The 25,880-nt window shown below is 40.2% G+C and overlaps 1 protein-coding gene across 1 annotated transcript; it reads left to right on the forward strand.

The window, feature by feature from the left end:
* The first annotated feature begins 245 nt into the window (after window positions 1–245).
* On the forward strand, window positions 246–20,797 carry MARVELD2 (MARVEL domain containing 2). The gene is given in 7 exon segments (XM_032473704.1): window positions 246–293; window positions 295–1,398; window positions 3,319–3,354; window positions 10,603–10,751; window positions 14,784–14,955; window positions 18,117–18,167; window positions 18,751–20,797. Coding segments are annotated over 7 exon segments (1,683 nt in total). The 3' UTR covers window positions 18,874–20,797.
* The last annotated feature ends 5,083 nt before the right edge of the window (window positions 20,798–25,880 follow it).

Below are 25,880 nucleotides of genomic sequence, written 5' to 3' on the forward strand. Positions count from 1 at the left end.
CTAAGATTTTGATTGCCCTTAAAATCTCATAGACTGATGACTATATCCCTTGCTAACATTGTTACCTATGTTTAAAATCTACACATTTATGTTACCATTTTTATATGTCATAATAATTCGAAAATTATATTGGTTTTCTGAATATGATCATTTGCTACTAAGTGCATAAAATCAGCATCATTGAAAGATAAATAACTAAGCATAAGTGATAACTTTAGTCTTGGCCCCAGGTGTGAACATCACAAATGTCTTCAAATGACGGAGGAAGATCCAGGAATCTGGACAGGCGCTACTGATGAGGTCCCAGGGGACTTGGACTATCAAGATGGCACCATAAGAACCTTGCAGACTCTTCACGACAGCGAGCTGGCCGTGAGCGCTGATCCGTTGCCACCACCCCCTCTCCCATTACAGCCACCATTCGGTCCAGACTTCTACTCAAGTGACACGGAGGAACCGGCCATAGCTCCGGATCTCAAGCCTGTAAGGCGCTTTGTCCCCGAGTCCTGGAAGAACTTCTTCAAAGGGAAGAAAAAGGACCCCGAATGGGAGAAGCCGGTGGCAGACATCAGATACATCTCGGATGGAGTGGAGTGTTCACCTCCAGCCTCTCCTGTGAGACCAAACCACCGTTCAGCCGCCAGCTCCTACGAAGATCCTCAAAGAGGGTCAGAAGGCATCTGTAATTCCCGGAAGGAGGCTGATGCCATGTTTCCCCATGATCCCTACGGATCTCTGGGGCGACACACACAGACAGCCCGGACATACAGTGAGCAGGTGGAGGTGTACAAGCTCAAGTATTCCTACATGAAGTCGTGGGCAGGCCTGCTGAGAATCCTGGGCGTGGCGGAGCTGCTCCTGGGGGCCGGCGTCTTCGCCTGTGTCACCGCTTACATTCACAAGGACAGCGAGTGGTATAACATGTTTGGCTATTCACAGCCCTACGGCATGGGTGGCGTCGGTGGCCTGGGTAGTGTGTATGGGGGCTACTACTACAGTGGCCCCAAGACCCCTTTTGTACTCGTGGTCGCCGGATTAGCTTGGATCACCACCATTATTATTCTGGTTCTTGGCATGTCCATGTACTACCGGACCATTCTTTTGGACTCAAACTGGTGGCCCCTCACTGAGTTTGGAATTAATGTCTCCTTGTTTATTTTGTATATGGCTGCAGCCATAGTCTACGTGAACGATACCAACCGAGGTGGCCTCTGCTACTACCCGTTGTTTAACACGCCTGTGAATGCAGTGTTCTGCAGGGTAGAAGGGGGGCAGATAGCAGCCATGATCTTTCTCTTTGTCACCATGATTGTTTATCTCATCGGAGCTCTGGTTTGCCTAAAGCTATGGAGGCACGAGGCAGCTCGGAGACACAGGGAATACCTGGAACAACAGGAGGTAAGGGATGTCACAGTCTTCGTTTTTTTCTTCTGCTGTTTACTCCCTCCTTAAATAGGTAGAGTTCTCAAAACAAATTTTGTTTGTTTTTGTTTTTGTTTTTTTTTTTGAATGATCTGAAGTTCAAACTGCCTCACTTAGTATCAGACATGCTTTGACTGGGATAACCTGCTCTGGTGTGTCACTGGTTATAATGTTGCAAGTAGACACCAGATGTGTAATGTAATGTGTAGTTTGTTGGTTGTGTTGTTGTCTGTCCGATACTTCAGGGGAAAATACAACTCCTGAATTTCTACAAAGAAGAATGATGACATATTCAGTAAAATAAACGTCTCATCATTAAAGTAAGTTTGAGAACAATCTTGATGCTTTAGTATGGCAAGACTTAATACAGAACAGAATTGTTCAGTTACAGGAAGAAAGTGATCGTTTAAATCTGTTATGATTTCGTCCCACTTTTTTCCGGTGAGTTGAATAACAATATAATGAACCACATTTGATTTTTTTTTTTTTAAGTATTCAGAGGTTGAGTTATAATGAACATCCTCCATGAAAACTTACCCAGGCATTTTGATGTTTCAGCCTTATTTTGGGGAGATGAATGTGCCAAAATTAGAATGGGAGCCTTGCACTTATTTTTATTTCTAGGATTTAACTAGTTAAATATAAGAAGGAGAAAGAGGAAAGTTAATAATAATAATGATGATGATGATCATAATACCTGGAGGATAAAGTTATTTAAAGTTGTATTTAAAAAAATTTTTTTGAATGTTAGCAAAAATGTTAGGATATATTCTGCTAGCTTCATTATACCCTGAAATAAGTCGATATTTTGCTTTCTTCTTCAAAGGAGGAGTATGTACTAGAATTTCCTATGCCTCAGAAAATTTATTACCTTAAATATTTTCTTAAGTCAGCTATACCATGCAAATTACCCATCCCACACACACACACTTTTCCAAAGACTTCCTAGATACAGTACATTAGCACCTGGTATATATTAGGCAAAACTTTAGCTAAGAATGAAATCCAGTCCTTATTTACTCAGTAACCTGTGTATTTACTCACTGACCTGTGTATTTTGTTTTTAATCTTATGCATAACAACAGCAAAACCTGACTAATATTATAACAGGTACCTTATGTGTTCTACAGAGAACCTCAACATGTTTCAATGGGGTCCATGCTCTAGTGATATAAAATATATTTATCTTACTAGAACTTGAAATAAATTCAAGTGGTTTCTAAAAACTTATCTCAGCACTGTAAGCATATTTCTTATATTTACATCTGTGTATACAAAGTAAGAAACTTTAAATTCCAATCTGTGTGAAATCCAAATAGTGAAACACATACTTCCTCATAATTTTATGTAAATTTAATCTCAGAGCTCTTAATGTCATTTCAAATTCTACATGAATGTGACTATAATTATCAACGTAATACTTTTATTTCCTTTCCCTTTCTCAACGAAAACGTGTTTCTATAAGACTTTGCATAATGGTTGATTAGACTTGAATCACTTCTGATGCCTGTTCATGTGTTTCTGTAACTTCCTATATACTACAAGATGTGATGGCATGTGACTTTTTTCTATTAATTTTACAATGTAACCGTCCCAAACTCTTGTGCAAGGTAGTGAGAGCTGAGAATAAATACAATACAATCTCTAGGAAATTCAGAGCAACTCACTTAAGAGTGGCCACCATCTCCTTATTGCCAGCTCTGCCCTCGGCTCCTGGTTCACAGGGAATCACAGTCATCCCATCAAAACGTGGCCAAAAGAGTAGGAGGAGCATCTGTGAGGTAGCGAATCAACAACTATAAAATTGAGATTGGGCTATAAATGCAGTTGGACGAAAATAATTTGCAAAGTAGCTTCACACCTTTGAAAAAATCATTTTAACTCTTTTTGTTCCAGATAAGTGAGCCATCGTTGCCACTGAAAAGGAAAATGGTAAGAATAAAGTTCACGTTATATTTTGTCTCTAGGTTTGTTAAATGATTTTCCTGCTTGTCTGTAAAATACAGAGTAGATCATCTGTCTATAAACGTGTATATTATATTATATTATATTATATTATATTATATTATATTACATTGAGTTCCTGATAGGACTATCAGCTTTTTCCTAATGCTGAAAGGACCAAATTAGACAAGGCTATTTGTAGCTTCTTTTATCTTTGTTAGATGGAAGCTTATGCAAGTGAACATAGTTGGTTCTCCTTATGTATGTAAATTAAAATTTTTTTTAATGAAGATGATTCTCCCAAATTTTCTTCAGTCTCTTTAAAATTCTTCACCATTCTTTCCTATCCTTTTCACCTTGCTTTCAGATGATGAATTTTGCTGTGTCAGGAAGAAATCCCTATTCCAGATTTACTAGCTGCATGACAGTATGCAGATACTTAACCTTCCTACGCTTTGGTATCTTCATCTGTAAAGTTGGAAGAATAATAAATTCTACCTCATGATTTTACTTGAGAGGATTCGATGAGATGCTGTTACTGTAATTATTTACATATATGTAATAATTTTATATATCTTCATCATAATTTTTACCTCACTGAAAAGTTCTTTTTTAAGATTTGAGCATTATTTCCAACAAGAGGTTAAGAGTACACCCTTTGTGTTTGTTTGTTTCTTTGAAAAGGTAGTATATTCCCCTGGTTCCCAATTCTAATGGGTCTCTGTTACAAAGGCTCCTCTCACTCCTGTCCCTTGGCTTCCCAGTTCTCCCCCGGAGGCGACCAGTGTTACCAGTATCTTGTGTTTCCTCTCAGAAGTGTATATTTGCTTTATTCCCCCATTTACACAAACAGTAGCATACCATGCATACTGTTATGTCCCTTATTTTTTTCACATAACAGTATGTTTCTAAGATGCTTCCTTACTAGAATATGAAAAACTGCACTCTCTGTTTACAACTACATAGTATTGCACTTTATGGTTGTACCATAATTTATTTAACCGTATATTAACATGAAGGTTGTTTTCAGTCCCTCCCTATTAAAAACAACGCTACAGTGAATAAGCTTGTACATACTTGAACGTATTTGCTTCCATATATGCACAAGTACACCTGAAAGATAAATTCCGAGAAGTGGATTTCTGGGTCCAAAGGGTTGTACGTTTCTGTTTTGACTGCAGATTGCCCAGTAGAAGTTCTACCTATTTCCACCCCCCAGCAGCACTATCAGCTTCCTCACACCCTGACCAACGCAGTGTTAGGAAATTTGTTGACATCTACCTGAGACGTGAAAAATTTTAGTACTAATGTAGTTACAATTTGCATTTCTCTTATCAGGAGTGAGGCTGAGCATGTTTCATATGTTTGCATTTCTTTCCCTACTGTCTGTTCACATCTTGCCCAGTTTTTTTATTGGGTTGCTAATTTGTATAAGATCTTTTTTGTTAAGTGCATTTGTTTTGAAAATACTTTTGATGAGGTTCTTTTTAACTTTATTCTCTATGTTGTAACATACAAATACTATTTGAAAATGTTTTGTTGAAGTAAGGGATTTATGAAGTGGATGAACAACAGTCTGTCTAAGGGATCATGATTAATACGTCGGTGTCATCATTAATTCATCATTGAACAAACGTGCCAGTTAGGCTGTGGGCCAGTGATAGGAATACATCTAGGAGCATCATCTCCATTTTCCAGGGGCTTACAAATGCAGTGAAAAAGAAAAACACAGACAAAAGATGAGTAGAGTGTGACTGTGTGTGAGTGTGAGAGAGAGAGAAGTGAGCAAGAACTACAAAGCTAAACTAAATAACCTGCTTAGGGATTTATGTTTCCCTGACACCTCCTGGGAAATCAATTTATGGGTGATACTGTCTCAAAGTCATCATTGCTAATTGGTCAAAGCATCTTTTAGGATCTGTAATGAGCCACGGTTTTTGAAGGGTCAGTTGCATTGATTTCTGACACGTATATGAAATCATCTGAATTACAGCTGAGCTTTGCTGTGGTTTTCTTGGATATCCACAAGTCTTTAGAAATCAAGAGATATCTGACCAGTCCTGACTGACCAGGCATGGGACAAGTGGGGCTGATATTAGCTCCCCTGCAGAATCCTGAGGTGTGTCTCTCTCACAAGGCAGTGTAGACCTAGTGCTGCAAACCTGTACACTTTAAACATTGTTCATACAATTAAAATGATACTGGTTAGGTTTGTGTGTGTGTGGCTTTTTGGTTGTTTGCTTTTATTGTACTTTGTTTTATTTAGTTTTTAATTTTTTAATTTTTTTAAAATAAAGGTACTGAGGATTAAACCCAGGACCTCATGCATGCTAAGCACACATTCTACTACCGAGCTATAACCCCACCCCCTGTACTTTGTTTTAAATTCCTAATTACCATATGTTTTAGTTTGCTTTAACTGTTCATTTATTTATTCAACATTTATTGCATCAGGATAGACATTTCAGCTAGACTTGTTCTAACTCAGTGGTACTAATTACCAGAGTAAGCAAAATATATGCTCACTTTTAAGCTATCTAAAATATACATATCAGATATCCCTGAAACTGATAAAAAGTAGCTGCCTTTAGGAGGGCAACTGGCTAATAGTAGGTGGACAGGTGAAGAAGGAGACTTATTTTTCATTATGAACCATTTTGGATCTTTTGAATTATATGTCATGTCTCTATGTTACCTATTCAAAATTTTTTAAGTTTTAAAAAAGTCAATATTCATTTCAAATACTGAGATAAGCAATATAAGGCTGATGTTTAAATAATTAATAACACTGGCCCTTTGTTTGAAATAAAAGTGCAAATTCCCTAACTCACCCTGTGGCTGCCTTCCAGTGTCAGTACGGATATGTGAGTTTGACCAAATGGAGGAAGTGGTCTTCCAATCTGGGAGCCGTCATAGGAGTGGCTTTGGCAGATCATTGCGGATACTCATTCAAGATTGCCATATACTGCTATGACCCACTAGTAAATCCCACTCCCTCAGAGAGACTGACTAGGAAACTCCTAAATTTTGGCCTGGCCAGTAATAACAGCCATTGCTACATCATAGCCCTGCAGGAGTCCTAAAATAGTGCTCACTTCTTGGAAAACATTGAACTTAGTGGAACTTTGGTTTAGAAGATGGATCTGGATTAGAAAGATTGTTCATTGTTCATAATGGAAAAGAGGCCTAAAAACTCGCATATAAGGAAATCCACTTCCTGAAAGTTGACACTCTTGTTAGCAGGTGATATCAAAATCTGAAGTCAGGTGTTAACATCAGGAACTATGTTTCAGAACATCCCTGGGGCATAGGGGAAGGCTCTGCCTTGTGGGGGTTAAGGGTGGTGTGCACACTGCAGATGTTGACTGCGCAGCACCAGCTGGACGGGGCTGTCTTACTGAGCTGCAGTGTGGCAGTGACACGGCCATGGGACCATTCCTGGCCAGGATGGAATTTCTGGGCTTCCTGGTCAGTCCCTGAGGCAGTGGGATTTACCGATGGGATCAAGTGCTGAGTAAAATCAACCTGAAAGACTTGGCTGAATTAAAGAAGTTTGCCCCAAATGATAGGGTGGTCTGCGACATTGTTTGATGAGAATGTGGCTGGTGCAGCCTCCGCAGGTGGAATGGGATTAGGAAGATCTGGAGAGTTCCAGGTACGCCTTTCAGGCTGCCCTAAAAGGCTGGTGCCCCATATGTCCAGGGAGTGTTACAGGGTCTCGGCTCCTGAGAGGTCCTGGAGTAATCAGGAATATCCTTAGTGGAGTTACAGTCCCATTCCAAAGACTCCTTTGAAAATCATATTAGTCCAGTTAATTTCTACTCTTTCAAGATAAGGGAGCTGAATGCAAAGAGCATCCTTTCAACGCCGCCTTTTCCTGGGAAGGGGGTCCCTGTGGACCAACATATGCAGGTGTATTCAGAGGTAGAGGGCATCTCATGACTGAATTGAGGAATCCGTGTTGCACTTACCAATGAGAAACCTTATGGGAAAGACTGACTCTCCAGCTTCTCATTGGGTATGATTTTCCCCTGCTTCCTTCCCAGTTCTCAGAAGGGAGGAATTGGCCTGGCTGCCACAGGTGAGGCAGTGCGGTGTGGTAAAGAGAAAGTAAACTTTGGAATCAGGCAAATCTGAACTTGAGTGCTACTGGCTTTGTGAGTCTGGGGAGGTTGCTTATGCTCTTTGAACTTGTTTCCTGTCCCCTGTTTGGGACTCTGCTAGGCTGTCCCTTCTTGTTTTGTATTTTCATGAATATAATTTTTAAAAAGCAAATAAGATCATTTTAAAAAGAAGTAATATACAGACACAAAGTGAGATCAGAGATAGAAACAAATTCTAATAAGTCCCTAAGTGTTGAGCAAATTTCTTTTCTCAATTTGAAAAGTCAGCATCTAATCTGGGCATCAAAGGTTTTGGTGTGGGTTGGGGATCAGGGATCTGGGCATCATTACAGCATATGCTCAAAGGAGGAGAGTCAGAAACTGGACAAATGCACACTGGAAACGCATGTCTGGCTCTCCCCATTTTTCTACCTTGACAGCATATTCATTCAGCTCATTTTTAATTTGAAAAGCTTAGTAATTATATCCATAGCATTACTTACCCCATGGCTTAATTACTTTTTCTTGCCTCACAGTAAAGCTTTTCTGATATTTGCTGACCAGGGTAGTTTTTCTAGATGCAGAGAGGTCATATGAGTTCTGGGTGTGTTTGTAATGAGGAATACTGTTTGGGAGTGGTGTGATCCAAGGCGGGGCCAACTGCAAGCCTAGGAGGTTTTAATTTTTTCTCTCATCTAGTTCTTGATTTCTTTTCTCCTAATAGAGTTTTCTGAACTGATGATCAGTGAGGTTCACCCAAAAAAAGTGAAAGAAAATGTTAAGAGCATGAAAAGAAAACAAAACAACCACAAAAACTGTAAGCAGATGAAACAGTCTGTGGAAATATTTTGACTTCTTAGAATAACTCTTTTTAATATGAAAAGGTAAATCTTGAAATTAGGGACGGGTAAGGAAAATGAAGAGTTTCTGCTTGAGAAACCTTTGCCTAGAGGGAAAAAACTTTACCTAGCGGGGAAAAATCTCATATGGACTCTCTGCCCATGGTGACTACCTGGAGAGGGATCCTGGTTTAGACCGGGAACTCCAGCTGGACGTCCAGGGCTGCTGCTCTGCAGGGTCAGGGTCCTCCCTGCCGCTGTGCAGGCAGCCGCATGAGAAACAGCTTGTTAAATATTCAGAAGCTAAAAAAGGATGCCGTGAAATAGAAATCCACTTATTTAAGCCAAAAAAATATTCCCCTAATTTTAACGCCATCATTTATTTTCAAGGTTAAACATATAACAGCTCATTAGGATGAAGAAATGGCATGAGCAGCAGGGAACAAAGCAGAATAGGATAGTAACCTCAGAAAGTTTTCTGAAATACTCTCATTTGATCTGCTTTCCTCTGCGTTTTCTGCTTCCCCCCTCACATTCTTGCCACTGGGGGCCCATGGAGAGCCGTCCTTTCTGTTCCCAGGTGGTCTGGTTTCCCTTCCACCTAGTTCGGTGGGCACAGGCTTCTCCTCTTGGTAACCCTCCCCAGGGCGGGTCCACAGCCTCCCCGTCTCATCTGTCTAACCCGCAGCTGTATTGTGTGGTGAGTTAACAGCTGGTGGTTTCTAGAATGAGCTAATGTTAAACCAAACCTCTGAGGCAGCCTCAGAGATAGAGAAATCAGGAAACAGGATTTTAAAAGCTGCCTGCCAAGGTAAAGAGCAAGGTTTTAAAAGTAGGAAACTACTTTCAATATCTTGTAATAATCTCTGATTTAAAAAAAAATATATATATATATATCTGAATCACTATGCTGTATACCAGAAACTAACACAACAATGTAGATCAACTATACCTCAATAAAATAGATAAATAAAAATAAAAAATAAAATCCTTTTTGATATTTTGTTTTCAGTGAAGTAGGGGCCCTTCCAAGCCACTCAGTTTAGTCAGCAAGTTTACTTCAGCTAGCAGGGACTGAAGGCCCACAGGCTGAGTGGAGGGAGCTTCCCTCCACGTCATGTGATTGACAGGCCCAAGCAGTATGGCACTGTCCACCCTGCCATCACAAACTCATTTCCATCATGCTAACAGGGCTTCAGAGATCTTTAGGGTTGAGCGATATACATTTAAGTAAACCGGTTTCCTCCTGTTGCTCTTGTAAAGAATCATCAAGCCAAAAAGTTCTGGGTTTTAGTCGTGGCTTTTCCACTTCATAGCTGTGAGACCTTGGAGAATTTACTTAACCTCTCTGAACTTTGCTCCTTTGTGTGTAATATGGAAATCCCTCTCCCCAGCATCCACCAGCCTCACCAACTTGGCTGGTGTTGTAGGTGCTGCCCAGAGGAGTCCCCAGTCAGTCTTTTCCCAGCCTCAAAGCCGAGCATCCATCTCAGCCTGCCCCTTCTGGAGTGAGCTCCCCTGTGTCTTCCTCTCGTGCGGCCCTTCTGTTGGTTATTTCAGCTCTTAAGGCTCGTCTTCCAGTGCTTCCTCTCTGGGCCTTTTTGTCTTGTGTTCTTTCCCCATCCTTTAAATGCACCATTTTTCCCCCCACTATGGAGACCTCTAGGAGCTCTCCAGTTTAGGAGCCAGGTGACTTAAACCACCACCTCCAGCATTCTCCTGGACCTCTTCAGGGATGCACAGGTTAAGAGCACTGGGGGAGTAAAGACACCCACCACCCTTGCCTTGGATTTGCTTGCTCTCCCTTTCAGATGATGAAACAGCATGACTCATTTCCCTTTCTGACCTACTTAGTGGCTTCATCCCAAATTCCTGGTATCACTTTTTCTCTTTCCATTTAAGTAGCCATGTTGCATTTTTATCCCTGCGTTTCTTATTTTGAACTACATTTTCTATTCTTTTACAGTTTGTTGAGGTATAAATCTTAAAGTACTTAAAGACACATTTACCATTTTGTCATCTACCTTTGATGATCCCATGATTGAGATTGGAGGGTGTCTCATCCATTATGTATTCTCACATCTCAGTGTGGTTCCCTTAACTATCACAAAAGCATTCAGAAGGACTTTGCAACTTTAAATACGTAATTCTGAAGGGAAATGTTAATTGCTGTCTCCATTTTTCTTCCTCCTGCCCCTACTCCTCAGTTGTCTCCTAAGAGTAGATTAGGTTATTGTTTTCTTTTCCTTCTGCCTTTGTTTAAAATAAACTCTTCTTTTCTTCCCTAACTGTAGTGTGAAATGCCCACCTGTGGTGACAGACAGAGAGACCAAGAAGTTAATTGTAAAGAACTGAAAGCCACAAAGATGAAACCTGAGCTACTGAGTGGACACATTCCCCCAGGCCACATCCCTAAACCCATCGTGATGCCGGACTATGTGGCGTGAGTGTCGTCTAAATCCTTCTTCAAGGGAGAAATAGGTTCCATTCGGGCTTTTCATTTTTCTGTTTGTCTCCAAGTTAATACTCTGCTTAAAGTCATTTATATTTTAACAGTGGTGTGTTTCCTGAGAGGTAGCATGTTGAAGGTACAATACGGTCACTAAGGAAAAAGCTAATAAGCTGAGTTTCCATTCCTCTTGTTTTTGTGAAAAAGTTATAACTTCGGTTTATTTTTTTCCCTTCCAGTTTTATTGAGATATAATTGACCTACAGCACTGTATAAGTTTAAGGTGTACAATCATAATGATTTGACTTCCATGCATCATGAAATGATTATCGCAGTAGGTTTAGTGAACATGCATCATCTCATACAGATACAAAATTGAAGAAACAGAAAAAGATTTTTTCCTTGTGATGAGAACTCTTCGGATTTACTCTCTTAGCAACTTTCATATGTAACATTAGCAATGTTAATTATATTCATCATGTTGTACATTACATCCCTAGTACTTATTTATCTTTTAACTGGAAGTTTATACCTTTTGACCACCTTCTTCCAACTCCCTCTTCCCCCTACCCTCTCTACCTCTGGTAACCATAGATCTGATCTCTTTTTCTATGAGTTTGTTTTTAAAGTATAGTTGACCTACAACACTGTGTTAGTTCCTGGTACACGACACAGTGATTTGATATTTCTATACTTTCAAAATCATCACCATGAAAGTCTAGTTGTAATGTGTCACCATGCCAAGATATTACACACTGTATTTCCCACACTGTACATTTTGTACTTGTGAATTCATTTATTTTGCAACTGAAAGTTTGTACCTCTTAATCTCCCTTACCTATTTCTTTACTTCTGCCACCCCCTTCCCCTCTGGCAACCACCTATTTGTTCTCTGTAGCTGTGAGTCTGTTTCTGTTTTGTTAATGTTTGTTCAATTGTTTTGCTTTAGACTCCACATATAAGTGAAACCATACAGTATTTGTCTTTCTCTGTTTGACTTATTTCACTAAGCATAATACCCTCGAGGTCCATCCATGTTGCTGCAGATGGCAAGGTGTTATTCTTTTTTATGGCTGAATAGTATTCCATTCAGTCACTCTATCTCGAACATTTATTCCATTTACATTTAAACTAATTATTGATAGGTATGTACTTATTGCCATTTTGTTAATTATTCTGGAGTTGTTTTTTTGTTTCGTTCTTCTTCTTTCACTCTCTTCCCTTGTGATTTGATGACTATCATTAGTGTTATGTCTGGGTTTCTTTCTCTTTTTTGTATGTGTATCTGTTACAGATTTTTGGTTTGTGGTTATCATGAGGTTTATATACATGAGCAAACTATGTATATATGTGATTATTTTAAGTTGCTGATCTCTTAAATTTGAATATATTTTAACAGCTTTACATTTTTGCTGTCCATCCCCAACATTTACTGTTTCTGACATCAAATTTTACATCTTTTTGTTTTGTGTATCCCTTCACTACTTACTGTTGATATAGATGATTTTATGACTTTTGTCTTTTAACTTTCCTACTAGCTTTATACAGGGTTGACTGACTACCTTTACTGTATATTTTCCTTTATCAATAAGATTTTTTTAATATAATTTTCATATTTCTAATTGTGGCCTTTTCTACTTAGAGGAGTTCCTTTAACATTTCTTATAAAGCTGGTTTGGTGGTACTAACTCTTTTAGCTTTTGCTTGTCTGTTAAACTTTTGATCTCTCCATCAAATCTGAATGAAAGCCTTGCAAGGTAAAGTATTCTTGGTTGTAGGTATTTCCTTTTCATCACTTTAAATACATTATATCATTCCCTTCTGGCCTGCCGAGTTTCTGCTGAAAAGTCATAAGATAGCCTCATGGGAGTTCCCTTGTACATAACTTGTTTTCCTTTGCTGCCCAAGTCAGGGAAGTTTTCAGCTATTATGTCTTCAAATATGTTCTCTTCCCCCTTCCTCTCCTTCTCCTTCTGGGATCCCTATAATGTGAATGTTAGTATGCTTGATATCATCCCAGAGGACTCTTAAACTGTCCTCATTTTTATTTTTAATTCTTTTTTCTTTTCAGCTTGGGTGACTTCCACTGCTCTGTCTCCCAGTTCTGTATCAGCTACTTGACTGTTGATTCCTTCTAGTATATTTTTCCTTTCAGTTATTATATTCTTCAACTGTGTTTGTTCTTCTTTTTATTTTCTCACTCTGTTTAAAACTTCTAACTTCTCACTCAGTTCATTCTCATCTAGGGTTCTCTGAACATCTTTTTGTGGAGATGGGTAGAGGTAATTAGGTTTGTTTGTTTGTTTTAATGGAGATAATGGAGATTGAACCCAGGACCTCGTGCATGCTAAGCATGTGCTCTACCACTGAGCTATACCCTCCTCACACTCCCTCACCCCGGGTTCTTTGTACATCTTTATGATCATTATCGGATAGATTGCCTGCCTCCACTTTACTTGATTCTTCTGGGATTTTCTCTTGTTCCTTCGTTTGAAACATATTTGCCTATAACCTCATTTTGCCTAATTCGCTGTTTTTATTTCTGTGTATTTGGTAGGTTGATTTTGTTTCTCCACCTTAGAGAAGTGGCCTTTTGTAGGAGACATCCTGTGCGTCTCAGCAGCACATTCCCCTCTTGTCACCAGAGCTATGTGCTCTAGGGGTGCCCCCTGTGAGGGCTGTGTGGGTCTTTCTTTGTGGCAGGCTGACTACTGTGGGTAGGCGTGACTGGCCCCAAGTCCTGTTGGTTGCTAGGCCCTGCTTTGTATGAAGGCTGCCAGCCACTGTTGGGTGGAGCCGGGTCACAGGGTTGCTGGCCGTAGAACCCAGGGGATTCCTGGGGCTAGTGCTGGTCCACTAATGGGCAGAGCTGGTTTCCAGGGTTGGTAGTTGCAGGCCTAGGGATCCCACATCTAGTGTCAGCCTGCTGAGTGAGACCAATTTGTGATATGGCTGGCTGTGGGATCTGAGATGTCCCAAAGCTGGTGTCAGTCCTGTGGTGAGTGGGGTCAGATCCCAGGGCAGCTGGCTGAGGGACCCAAAGTGTCTTGGAGCTGATATTGGCCTTCTGGTGGGTGGTGCCAGGGCCCAGGCTCTCAGGACTTCAGCCTGCTGGTGGGCAGGGCTGGGGCCCAGGGCATCCTGGAGCTCGTACCCGCCCCCTGGTTCATGGAGTCAGGTCCTGGGGTCTCTGGCTTCAGGGCCCAGGAATCCCAGAGCTGGTATTGGTCCTCTGGTGGACAGGGCCATGTCTGGGGCTGCTGGGGGTCAGGGTGTCTTAAGGCATCTGGCCTGCTGGTGGGTGGAGCTGTGTCCCCACCTGGCTCGCTGCTTGGCCTGAGATATCCCAGGACTGGTGCTGACAGGGTGATGGGCAGGGCCTGGTTCCAAAATAGAATCCTCCCTCTGGCTTGCCAGCACCAGTGTCTCGTGGTAGAACAAGCTCCCCAAAATGACACTTGCCAGTGCCAGTGTCTCCAGGGTGAGATCCTAGCCTTCTCCCTCTTGCGGAGGATCTCCAGGATCAGCAGAGGGGTCTGACCCAGGCTTCTTTCAAATTACTGCTTCTGCCCCAGGTCCTGGAGTGTGTGAGATTTTGTGTGTGCCCTTTAAAGGTGGAGTTTCTATTTCCCACAGCTCTCTGGCTCTCCCAAAAGTAAGCCCCACTGGTCTTCAAAGCCAGACATTCTGGGAGCTTGTCTTCCTGGTGCTGGGGAGCCCAATGTGGCACTCAGATACCTCACTCCTTGAGGAGACCCTCTGCAATGGTAATTATCCTCCTGTTTTGGGGTCACCCACCCAAGGGTATGAATCTTAACTATACCGTGTTTCTGCCCTCCGTCTTGTTGTGGTTCCTTCTTTATATCTTTAGTTGTGGAAGATCTCTTCTGCTAGTCTTATGGTCGTTCTCATCAGCAGCTGCTCTGTAAATAGTTGTAGCTTTGGTGTGCCTGTGGGAGGAGGTGAGTTCAAGGTCTTCCTACTCCACCATCTGAGCCAAACCTCATCTTTATTTTTTTCTCTCAGGAAATACCCTATGATTCAGACAAATGACGAACGAGAACGCTATAAAGCTGTGTTCCAAGACCAGTTTTCAGAGTACAAAGAACTCTCCACCGAAGTTCAGGCTGTCCTGAAGAAGTTGGATGAGCTGGATGCAGTGATGAGCAGATTGCCACATCGTTCAGAAAACCAGCAGGTCAGTGTCTGCAGCTGCGGGGGAGGAGCACTGACAGAGGAGGGATAACTCTAACCTGGTCTGAAATGTAGAGAAGGCACAACCATCTGCATCTGCTGTCTAGGAAAGTCATTTGAGATTTTGAGGGTGACAATTCAAATTATATAATTTATTGTCTTTTGCCTTCAATTATTAAGTAGTATTTTATTTTATTATCTAAGGAAAGTATAGATTTGCCTAAGATACATACTAAGTCAGTCAGGGTCCCAAAGGAGACAGCACACTTGAACTAAAATAATTTGAGAATGGCTTATTCACAACGGGGTGGACGGGGTGTAGAGCAGCCACCAGGGGCCATGCGTTCTGCAGTCACAGCCAAGCACTTAGGACCCCAGGCACAGAGAGCATGGTGGGTAAGGATGGAGAGGATCTGAAGCTGCAGACGTGAGCTGCGGGGCACATGCTTCAGACCAATGACCAGGTTTGTGGCAGAGAGGAAAACCAGGGTGGAGATGGCAGTCATAGGGGGCCTAAGCATTTTCTGTAGCGTTCTGTCTTTTTTTCCCCCACATTTTAATATCTGGGAAATCAGGGTGCCCTCATAATCAAGGGCACTTTTTACCTGACAAACATTTTTTCATTGAGATATAATTCACATACATAAAATTCACTATTTTTAAGCGTACAATTCATTGGGTTTTAGTATATTCACAGAGTTGTATAACCGTTTCCACTGTCTAATTCTAGAACATTTTCATCACCATCCACCCGTCAAAAAATCCCCATACCCGTTAGCACTTACTCCCCATTCCCGCTCTCTCCAGCCACTAACAACTACAAATGTACTTTGTGTCTGTGTGGATTTGCTTATTTTGAACACTTCATATAAATGCAATGATATAATATGTGGGCTTTTGTGTGTGGCTTCTTTCGCTCAGCAGAACGTTTTCAGGGTTAGTCTATATTGTGTCGGGAATCAATACTTCATTCTTTTTTGTGGTGGAATAATAATATTTCACTGTATGAATATACCACACTTTCTTTATCTGTTTATCAGATAATGGACATTTGGGTTGTTTCCACTTCGAGGCTGTTATGAATAATGCTGCTATGAACATTCGTGTGCAATATCCTATTCTTCTGAAAGAGAATATAGTAATCTAATCTACTGTTTTGTACTTGAAATTGTTAAAACTTATACAGCATTTTTTAATAAATATCAAATTAATGTATGTATATATAATGTACATGCTATATATATAATATATGTACATGTTTTATATATATATTCTTCTCCTGAGACCTGTGTTAGTTGGGCATCTTTGTTTTGCCCAGACTTTTAAGTGTACATTTAGATGAGTTATAATTACAGGTTCTCTAAGCCAAATGTGTAGAGTAGTGACATTTTCCCAATCCCGGAGTGATGGAAAGGTGTTGGCTAAGAAACACCAGTACCAGGAAGCAGGTGAAATCCAGCAAATACTGCATGCAGGTCCAGGGTCATTTAGTACCATTTGGAAAACAAGCAAGGCCCACAGGTCCAGGAGGGGTGACCTCGTTTAGATGCCCTCAGAGGAGTGCAGGAAGGAAGGAGCAGGCTTCTGGCATCTGGATAGGTTGGGAAGAGCGAGCTAGTTGATGGACATGATGCCAAAAACCTGACTGTGACGTGTAGTCCTTGAGCCTAGGCCTAGTGGTCTCGGTTTTGTAGGCTTTGTACGAGTGGGAGTGGGCAAGGGCTCAGGCATGTGGGTCTGCAGTTGGCATGGGAGGGTCCTGATTACAGCAGGTGCCGAGAGACTTGAGTCCTCTCATGGTTTTTCCACACAGTCTCAACAGTAGTCATTTCCTCTGGGTTTTAGCACGGCATGGCAAGTAAGTAGCCAAATGACACCTTTAGTCTCAGTGTCTCCTGCAGTCCTTATCTAAAGTAGAGATATTAATTGTGTCACAAAAGTTAACTTCGCACGGCCACAGGCTGAGCTTCACCATGGGCGGGAGTCTGCTAGCAAGGCTCATTCATTTCCCAGCGTGTCCCCAGGGAGATGTTTCTGAGCCCAGGGGGCCTGCTGGGAGGCACAGGTCTCACACAGACTTGCTGGTGCACCCTTGAAAAATTAAACTATCACATGACTTTTCTAAGCCCATAAAATAGGAGTCTTGCTGCTCAAGATAATCCCTCTGGTCCTCATCCTCTTAATTCAGCTTCTCTGACTGACCCTAGGACAGATCCTACAGCTCTCATCTCTGCCTCCATCTCCAGCACAGCTTCCCTGTCCCCAGACAACCAGTTTTACTCCCAGTCCCAGTTTACAGGACCTGTTAATATAGATGACGGCTAAATTACCAGGTTCATCTTGCTGCTGGCAAGCAATCACATCACAAACAATACTTATCATCTTAGTATGTAAGACATTGAAGAGTTAAAATATATTAGGAAAAGGATGTAGTTTGTGATAGAAAATGTTCTCAGGGGAAGCTTTTAGAACTATAAAAATCATTACATTTTGTTATTTATTTATTTATTAGCTTTACAGTGTTTGGTGATCTCTAAAACATAAATTTACTTGGATAAATGAGGGCATTGCTCTAGCCCCTTAACAAATTTCATATTTATTATGAAACTCAGTATAAATTTAGAAGGAACCTTGTATTAGCTATTTTCAAAAGTTAAATAGTCTCAACCTTTTGATCCTAGTACCTAGTAACTTGACAAAGAACTTGCCAGAGGGGATGAAAATTCTACTTGATAATGGCTAACGTGGTTATTATGTACCAGGCACTTTAGAAGAATTGTTTCAAGTAAGTGAGCCTTCTCACAGTGTTAGAAGGTAGTTTTAGTTATTATTTCTAATTTACTGATAGGGAAACCGAGTCTTAAGATAAAGAGCTTGCTCAGGATCATACCACCAGCAAGCAGTGGCACTGGGTCTCGGTCCTGGTTTCATGCAGGCAGGGCCCTTCCTTTCTTGTTCACACGGGGTCCCAAGGCCTGGCTGATAGTAAGCCCTCAAATATTTATCCAGTGAGTTGAATTTGTGTGTGTGTGTGAACATTTTCATGATAGTCTTAGGTAACCATTGTTTTCTATTCTCATGCCCAATGTACCCTGAGACATTCCTGAGATATGATTTGAGTAACTGCATGTATTTTCATTCACTTATTCAATGTATTATTTTTAGGAGCGTGAGAGGATTTCAAGAATCCATGAAGAGTTTAAGAAAAAAAAGAATGTGAGTAAAAGCATTTTCTTCTTCAGAGTATGTTCTTGCCCAGGTACAATGGTGACAACTGATAGACTTTAGATTCTTTTAGCTAAAGTCGTGTTTTTTTGTTTTTGTTTTTGTTTTTGTTTTTTTGTTTTTTTAAGATGTTACCTGTTAGGGGACGTGGGTGGCTGCTGAGTGCCTTTTCTCTCTGTCCTGAATACATGGTGCTGTGTCCTGATGCAGGAGCCCAGGGAAATGAGCGCCCACATAGAGCTCCCCACCCACACTTCATTCATTGCACAAATCTGGAGAGGCTGGAGAGAGCTTTTATTAATCCTTTCAATACTCACTCTTTACTTTTTACTGTATTTTAAACTCAGCTATCTACTTCCAACTCAACTGTGCTATGAATTAAAAACTGTTAAAAAAAAATGAAGTCCACTAAAAAAAAAATGTAGAGTGCTTGCCTGTTGTTCTTGTTAGGCAGATGTTGAAATCTGCTACAGGAAAATCTGCTATGAAGGGTCATTTTCTGAGTGATGATGTATGTTTCTGTTTTTTGCTGAGGAAACCAGAGGCTGAAATAATAGCTTGGTTTCTTTTCCAGGATCCTACGTTTCTGGAAAAAAAAGAACGCTGTGATTATCTGAAAAATAAACTTTCTCACATAAAACAAAGGATTCAAGAATATGACAAAGTAATGAATTGGGATGTCCAAGGTTATCCTTAAAACTTATTTGAGACCACTATTTTTTATATCAAACTTCATATTTATTTCCTGTCTTGTTTTATGCTGGTCTCTGTGCTAGAGAAGCAGAGGCCTCCTGAATCAGCTTCTAGTTGGTTTAGCTGGTACGCTGCGTTCAAACAGCATGTGATTTCAGACATTTCAAAACAAATTGAAGTTGACTAAGGGCCTTTACTAGGAGTGGAAGGAATTTTGTATTCATCTGTGCACAATTTATATTTATGTCGTTGAAGTTAAAATTGATTTGGAGATTGTATCCTTGTGGCGGGATGAACCAGTGAAGTATCAGTTCTTGTGCTGCCTTTTCCTTTCTCACTTAGGCTGGTTCCTGGGACTTTTCTAGGAGCAATTTCTCTTTTTAGCCAAAGATGTCATTTCTTCCCTGCAAAGGGGTTGGAATCAGAAATCAACATTTTCAAGCCTTATGATCTTGGGCAAGTTGCTTAATCTGTCTGTGCCTATTTCCTCATCTGTAAAATGGGGCTAATCATAGTACCTACCTCATAGGGTCGTTTTGAGGATGAAATGAGCTAGTATTCGCAGAGCACTTAGAAGAGAGCCTGGCACATTATCAGCACTGCGTTAGTGTTTGTGAACTATATAGACATCTGTGTGGAATGAATAAACTACCTAGAACAAGGAAGGGTCCTTAATGAGCAAGTCCAGCAGCTAACCCAAGGTCACGTGCCTCAGGACTTTCTTCTTTTGTGCTATAAATAACTCTTATACACACATAGTCTTAAGTAGATGCTTCCCTGTGGTCCTGTGCCCACCGGGGTCCAGCACGCTTTCTCCTCTTTTAACTGGCATCACCAACCACGAATCTGCACATCCCCACAGCCCAGCCATTTCTGTATAGCTCAAGTAGAAGGCTTGTGTGAATATTGTTGCCGTTTCTGTCCTGTTTAAACATCCATTCTAAGACCCTGTGATGTTATAGCTACTTAAAAATTTCCCTTTGATTTATTGGGATGTTTCATTGTCCCAAGAATTATCTTGGTTTGGGGGCTTTTTTCATGAGAAATGTTTTATTTTAATTAATATGATCAATGGACTGACTGCCTTTAAAAAGTTTTTTAAAAAATCATTGCTTTTGTGCATATTATCCATGACTCTATTGTATATTCTAAGAACTTACATTAATTCATTCCTGTGGCTTTTAAGGCCTCTTTCAAAGGAAAAATTGTATTTGCTTATGTCAACACTATTATTTGTTTATTATTATGTGAACATTGGAATGAAATATTCTTTTGAAATAAAATAATAATAATAATAATAATAAATTATTGTTTTTGGATCCTATTCAGCAGCATCTGGCTTGCAGATAATTTCCTAGGTGTAGAGATAAAATTTCTGCTGAATATAGCTGCCATTCAAACAATTAATGGTCAAAAGACTTTCTAAGGAGATGAAACCAAAGAAAAGCATGTGGAAAAGCAAAGGCATAAAACATATCGGTTACTGAACAAACTTCCTAGTTTTTCTTTGTCAATGAAATCTTATTAGTGTTTATTGTGAATATTTTAATTCCATGGTTCTTAGACTATGCATAGTTCTCAGACTACGAGTCTTAAGAGGTGATACCTAGGGACGTGTGAGACCCCCTCTAGGAACGCCCCCCCCCAGACTAGGACAGCTTCGCTTTCTGTTTTACCTATCGGGGCCCCATATTAACATTTCACTTAAGAAGAGCTCCAGTGCTTTAAAAAAATGATGAAATAATACCATTTTGGTAGACTGTAAAGAGTTAGATTAATATTGAAATGAAGTGTTAAGGAAATTTAACTTTGTGAAACTTTATTTTACTACAGTTGTAAATGTTAATCTTTGAAAACCAGTGTTGTACTGCTGACTTTTACAGTTTTTATGTCCATACCCAGGCATATTAAAGTGTCATTTACCTCTTGTTTTGTGTGTGTCCTTTGTTGTTTGCTTTTTTGGCATTCCTGAGTTGACTGGACACGTTCTTGAAAATATTTTCCATTATCAGAAAATAAACTGGAAAGTCATTGAAAACAGGTCATGATGTTCAGGTGACTATTTCCTCCTCCCCCATTATTTGCAAGAATTCAAAGTCAAGGCCACTGCTGGTTTCCTCAGGTTGCCGTAACCAAGTACCAGAAGCTTAAAACAACAAATTTATTGTATCACAGTTCTGCAGGCTAGAAGTCTGAATTAAGGTGTCAGCAGGGCCAGGCTCCCTTGAAACCTGTAGAGGAATCCTTCCCAGCTTCTGGTGGGTTTTGTTGGCAATTTTTGACATTCCTCGGCTTCTGTATGTCTCACCCCAATCCTCCGTCTTCCCATGGCTGTCTCCCCATGCCTCTGTCTTCACACAGCCGTGTTCTTAAAAGGACACTAGTCCTATTGTATCAGGGACCCACTCTCTCTAATATGACCTCATCTGAACTAATTATACCTGCAAAGACCCTGTGTCCAAATAATGTCACATTCTGAGGTCCCAGAGGTTAGGACTTCAATGTATCCTTTTTTTGGGGTGGAGGGGTTGGGGAGGGAGGGACACAGTTTAACCCATAACAGCCACCTTTGGCAAGTTTTGAGATTCAGAAAGATAGTTCTTTGTCCATTTTCTTTCTCTCACCTGACTTTTAACATGTATTCTATTTTGAAACTTAATATAAGAATAATCAGCATATTTAAAACTTGGAAAAAGAAAAATATATATTCAGTCAGTCATTTGCCAGTTATGTGCCAAATGCTTCCTCATTGGCCAGATGTTCTAGCCCTGAAGGCATGGTGGTCAGTAAGACAGGTAGAGACCCTGAGGTCACGGTCTAGCAGGAGAGCTGAGTGAGAAGACAAGGGACTGGTGATCCTGTACACATTTTTGTTATGCGCGTTTCTAGAAATGGTTTGTGTGGTTAGCCTGGTACTGAGACGCACTGATGTTCAAGAGATAGACAATACAGGAAAAATCTGTATCATTTCTGACTTTTTTTTTAATTATAGAAAAATTTTTAAAAGAAATAAATTAATAGGTATAAAAACTTGGAAAATGGAAGTCCCATCCCTCTGGTGATACATACTGTCCAGAGCATATCCTTCCAGTCTTTTTATGATACATGTAATCATTTTAAAATGGTCTACTTGAATACTGTAAGTATGTCTTTATTTTTATTTATTTTTTAATATTTCTTCATTGCATATTTTTATTCATGTGCATTTAAAGATGAAGCGTGGTTTTTTTTTTTGTGAGGGGGGGAATTAGGTTTATTTATTTATGTTTAGAGGAGGTACTGGGAATTGAAGCCAGGACCTTGTGCATGCTAAGCATGCGCTCTACCACTTGAGCTATACCCTACCCCTGAAGCATGGTTTTTAAGCTGTGTCTTTTTTTTTTTTTTTTTGAGGGGGGTGGTAATTAGATTTATTTATTTTTATTTATTTTTTAACAGAGGTACTGGGGATTGAAGCCAGGACCTTGTGCATGCTAAGCACACACTACCACTGAGCTATACCCTCCGCCTCATAAGTGTGTTTTAAAGACAGGTATCTGAGAGGCTGCACGTGATAGAGCAGCTCTCCTGTGTTAGAGAAGCTGGGCTTAGAAGGAAGGAAGTTAGGAGGAGCCCAGCCAGAGAGGAAGGTGGACTTTGATCTTGCCACAGCCAAGACTCCATTACTTCCTGTGTAATCTTGACCCATGAACCCCTCTAAGCATCAGCCTCCTTATCAGTGATGTGGGGATAACATTACTACCATATGAAATTGTTGTGAAAATTAAGTGGAAAGATGTTTGTACAATACCAGGAAGTTGCTCATTAGTGGTGGCTGGATGCTCAAATTGGACTTTTCACTGAGTTAGATCATGAGTTGCCTGTTTTAAAAGTAGAATATCAAAACGACTATTTAATAGTAACCATGAAAAACTGGCTTTTTCAGAAAGTGTATTGATAATGCCTTTATTGTAGAAAATTTAGAAAATGAAAATAAGCTATACTCTTCCTCCCAAGCTCACACCAATAAAATTGCCCATAATTCTGATCCCCAGAGGTCAGATCAGAATTGTGTTAACACTTTGGAGCATATCCTTCTATTCTCATCATAGGCAGGTGTATGCATAAGCAAATAAAGAGTTTTGGTATTTACGAAGTCAGTTTATTATATAGTATGTGATGTTTTATGTTTTAGTTACTAAAACTAGATCATGTAGGGGGTGAATATAGCTCAGTGGTAGAGCACATGCTTAGCATGCATAAGGTCCTGGGTTCAATTCCCCGTACCTCCACCAAAAAAAAAAAAGAAAAAACCAAAACTAGATCATGTAATTTTTCTGAATTTAGACTTATTTATTTATTTATTTCATTTTAATGCAATGCAGTTATTAATCATTGTTTTATAGCTATTGATGTTCATATTGTATGGTGGAAAAAGCAAGGAAAGGGAATTAGGTCTAGCTTCAAGCTGTGTGGTCTTAGGCAAGTCACTTAACTCCTCTGAGCAGTGGGATCAGATGAGATAAAAGTACCTGAAGTAATTTTGTAAACCATAAATCTCTGAAAATCCTAACATTTATTTTTACATTTTTTATTCTGATGTTATCAACAAGAACTTTTCCATTAGTAGAAGTATAGTTCATTATTAATAACAAGCTATTATTGAGTATATTTATTATATAACCAGGGCTTCTTCAAAGGTCTGTATGTTCTGGTCCAGCTGGCAGGCTCCACAGTGGCCTTGACACATTCAATTAACACAGGTCATGTGCCAATGTGAAAGGAGGAAAGAGGAGGCAGTTGGGGAATAGGGGAAGTATTTTCCCATTAATAGGATACAGATTTGGCACCTTCCTTTATTCTGTAATGAGGGAACAAATGCCCCCAGATATAAGGAGCTTATCAGGCACCCCGCCTCCAGGTATCTATTTAAAGACTCAATTCTGTTTGCCTTGTAATTTGTTTAATGGATAACCATACCATTGAATTGCTTTGGAGGAACAAAAGTTATTGCAAGATGTTAGACCCATAATAGGCGTTTATCAAGACAGTTTGACTTGTAAGTAGCATACCAGGTTGCTCTTTTCACACAAAACACCATTTTGTGCTACCAATTAAAATAGTAAATATTTGTCATCATTATTTATGGGGGAATTTTGGTAGGAGGATTTAGCAGTTAGTGCTCTTAGAAGCCAAAGGTATTTGGTTGAAGAAGAGGGATTTATTACCACCTATTGTCTAACTTACAGAATTGCCCAAAATCACACCTCAAAATCCGATCTAGTGATAACAGCTCTCCTGCTCCTGCTGCCCTCAGTGTGCCAAATGCACCACCCACCTTGCCGTCCTTGGAGGCTGGAAGCCCTCATGACTCAGATTCAGATGATTCACAGTGAGAGACGGATCGGTAAAGGCTAGATCCCTTGCCATGCTCTGATTGCAAACGAGACTGGGAGAGGCAGGAAGGACCTTTTGAGCTTCCGTAGGCGGGCCGAGCCTCCTTCTGAGCTACGTCACTTGGGGAATTCCCCAAAGGGATGACGGGACTTGGATGCTGACCGCCAAGGAGAAAACAAGCACCGCCTACAGAATAGTAATTCTGCAAATTGTGAGTGGAGTCAGGGATTTATTTTATTTATTTATGAATAGGCCAAGTATACACGTGACAGCCAACGCCAGAACGTCCTTAACCTTAACGCTTCCAGAGCGGAGAAAAGGCGGGAAGTGTCCCCACAAATGTCCTAGACGTAGGAGATGTGTTCCTGGCCTCCAGGTTTGGGATTAAGAAAACATTATCACCCAGAAAGCACTGCAGTGCAAGTAATTTCCTGGCCTTCCCAGATTAGGTCAAATCCTCGTATTACATGCTCTTCTACATCTGTACCTCTTATTGAAATGAGTACAAGGATTTACCAAAAGACGTCGACAAGAATGTTCATAGCAGCTTTATTCCTCATAGCCCCGAATGGCAATAATCTAGATGTCCATCAACAGAAGAGTAGTAGAAATGAGAAATTGTGTACAGTCGTAGATACTACAGAGCAATTTTTAAAAAATAATGAACTGCTGTTATATGCAAAACAAGACACAGTGTTGAACAAAAGCCAGACCAGAGTGCATACTGCACAATTCTATTTATACAAAGCCCCAAAACAGGCAAGGTTAAGCGGTGGTAATCTAAGAATAGGGGTTACTTCTGGAGAGCCAGTTATTAACTGGGAAGGAGTATGAGGGAATCTTCTAGGGTATGAAAACGTCCCAAATACTGCTCCAGATGACAGTTTCATGGCCGTATATGCTATTTAAATATTTATTTCACTCTGCCCTTGAGTTCATTCTTATACCCTAAACATATGTCTTTTCTATAGCAATGAAAAAGCAATTGTATTATAAAAATCTAATCCCTGGTAGTAGAATTCAGAGTAGAGATGACCTCCAAGAGACAGTTATTGGCTGAGATGGGGCATGAGGGAGACTTCGGGTGCTATACCTTGATGTGGTTGGTTACCTGGGGATATACATACATAAAAATTTAGCAAGCTAAACACTTAAAATTAGTACCTTTTACTGCACACATGTAATACCTCAATTTTTAGCAATAATATGTATGTTTGAAGAGAAGTATGTTCCCAGTTTAAAACAATCAATGTAAATTTTGGAACACAGTACCTTTCATAAATTGAGAACTGCCTAGTGTTCTAGTGGTCTTTGGAGAATGTCTACAAAGTTATGGCTGGGGCAACACAACACGTCTTAACAACTGTTGGTTGAATGAGTCACACTTGAAACCCAAGATTGTGTGTTTGTGACTTTGAAACACACATCAGAGATGGTAGATTATAACCATTTTCTTTCTCTTTTCCTCTATGAGCAGTCCAAAAACAGATAGTCTAATATGAATAAGCCTGAATATTATTTATACCTTTTTAAATGCTTTTATTCTAACATTGTTGAATTTTGCCTATTAATTCTCTTTGTCCATAGGGCAGGCAGCTGACAGATGTGACAGGTGAGGAAAATATGGTTTGTTAG

This window comes from Camelus ferus, chromosome 3, assembly GCF_009834535.1.
Source record: "Camelus ferus isolate YT-003-E chromosome 3, BCGSAC_Cfer_1.0, whole genome shotgun sequence".
Lineage (NCBI taxonomy): Eukaryota > Metazoa > Chordata > Mammalia > Artiodactyla > Camelidae > Camelus > Camelus ferus.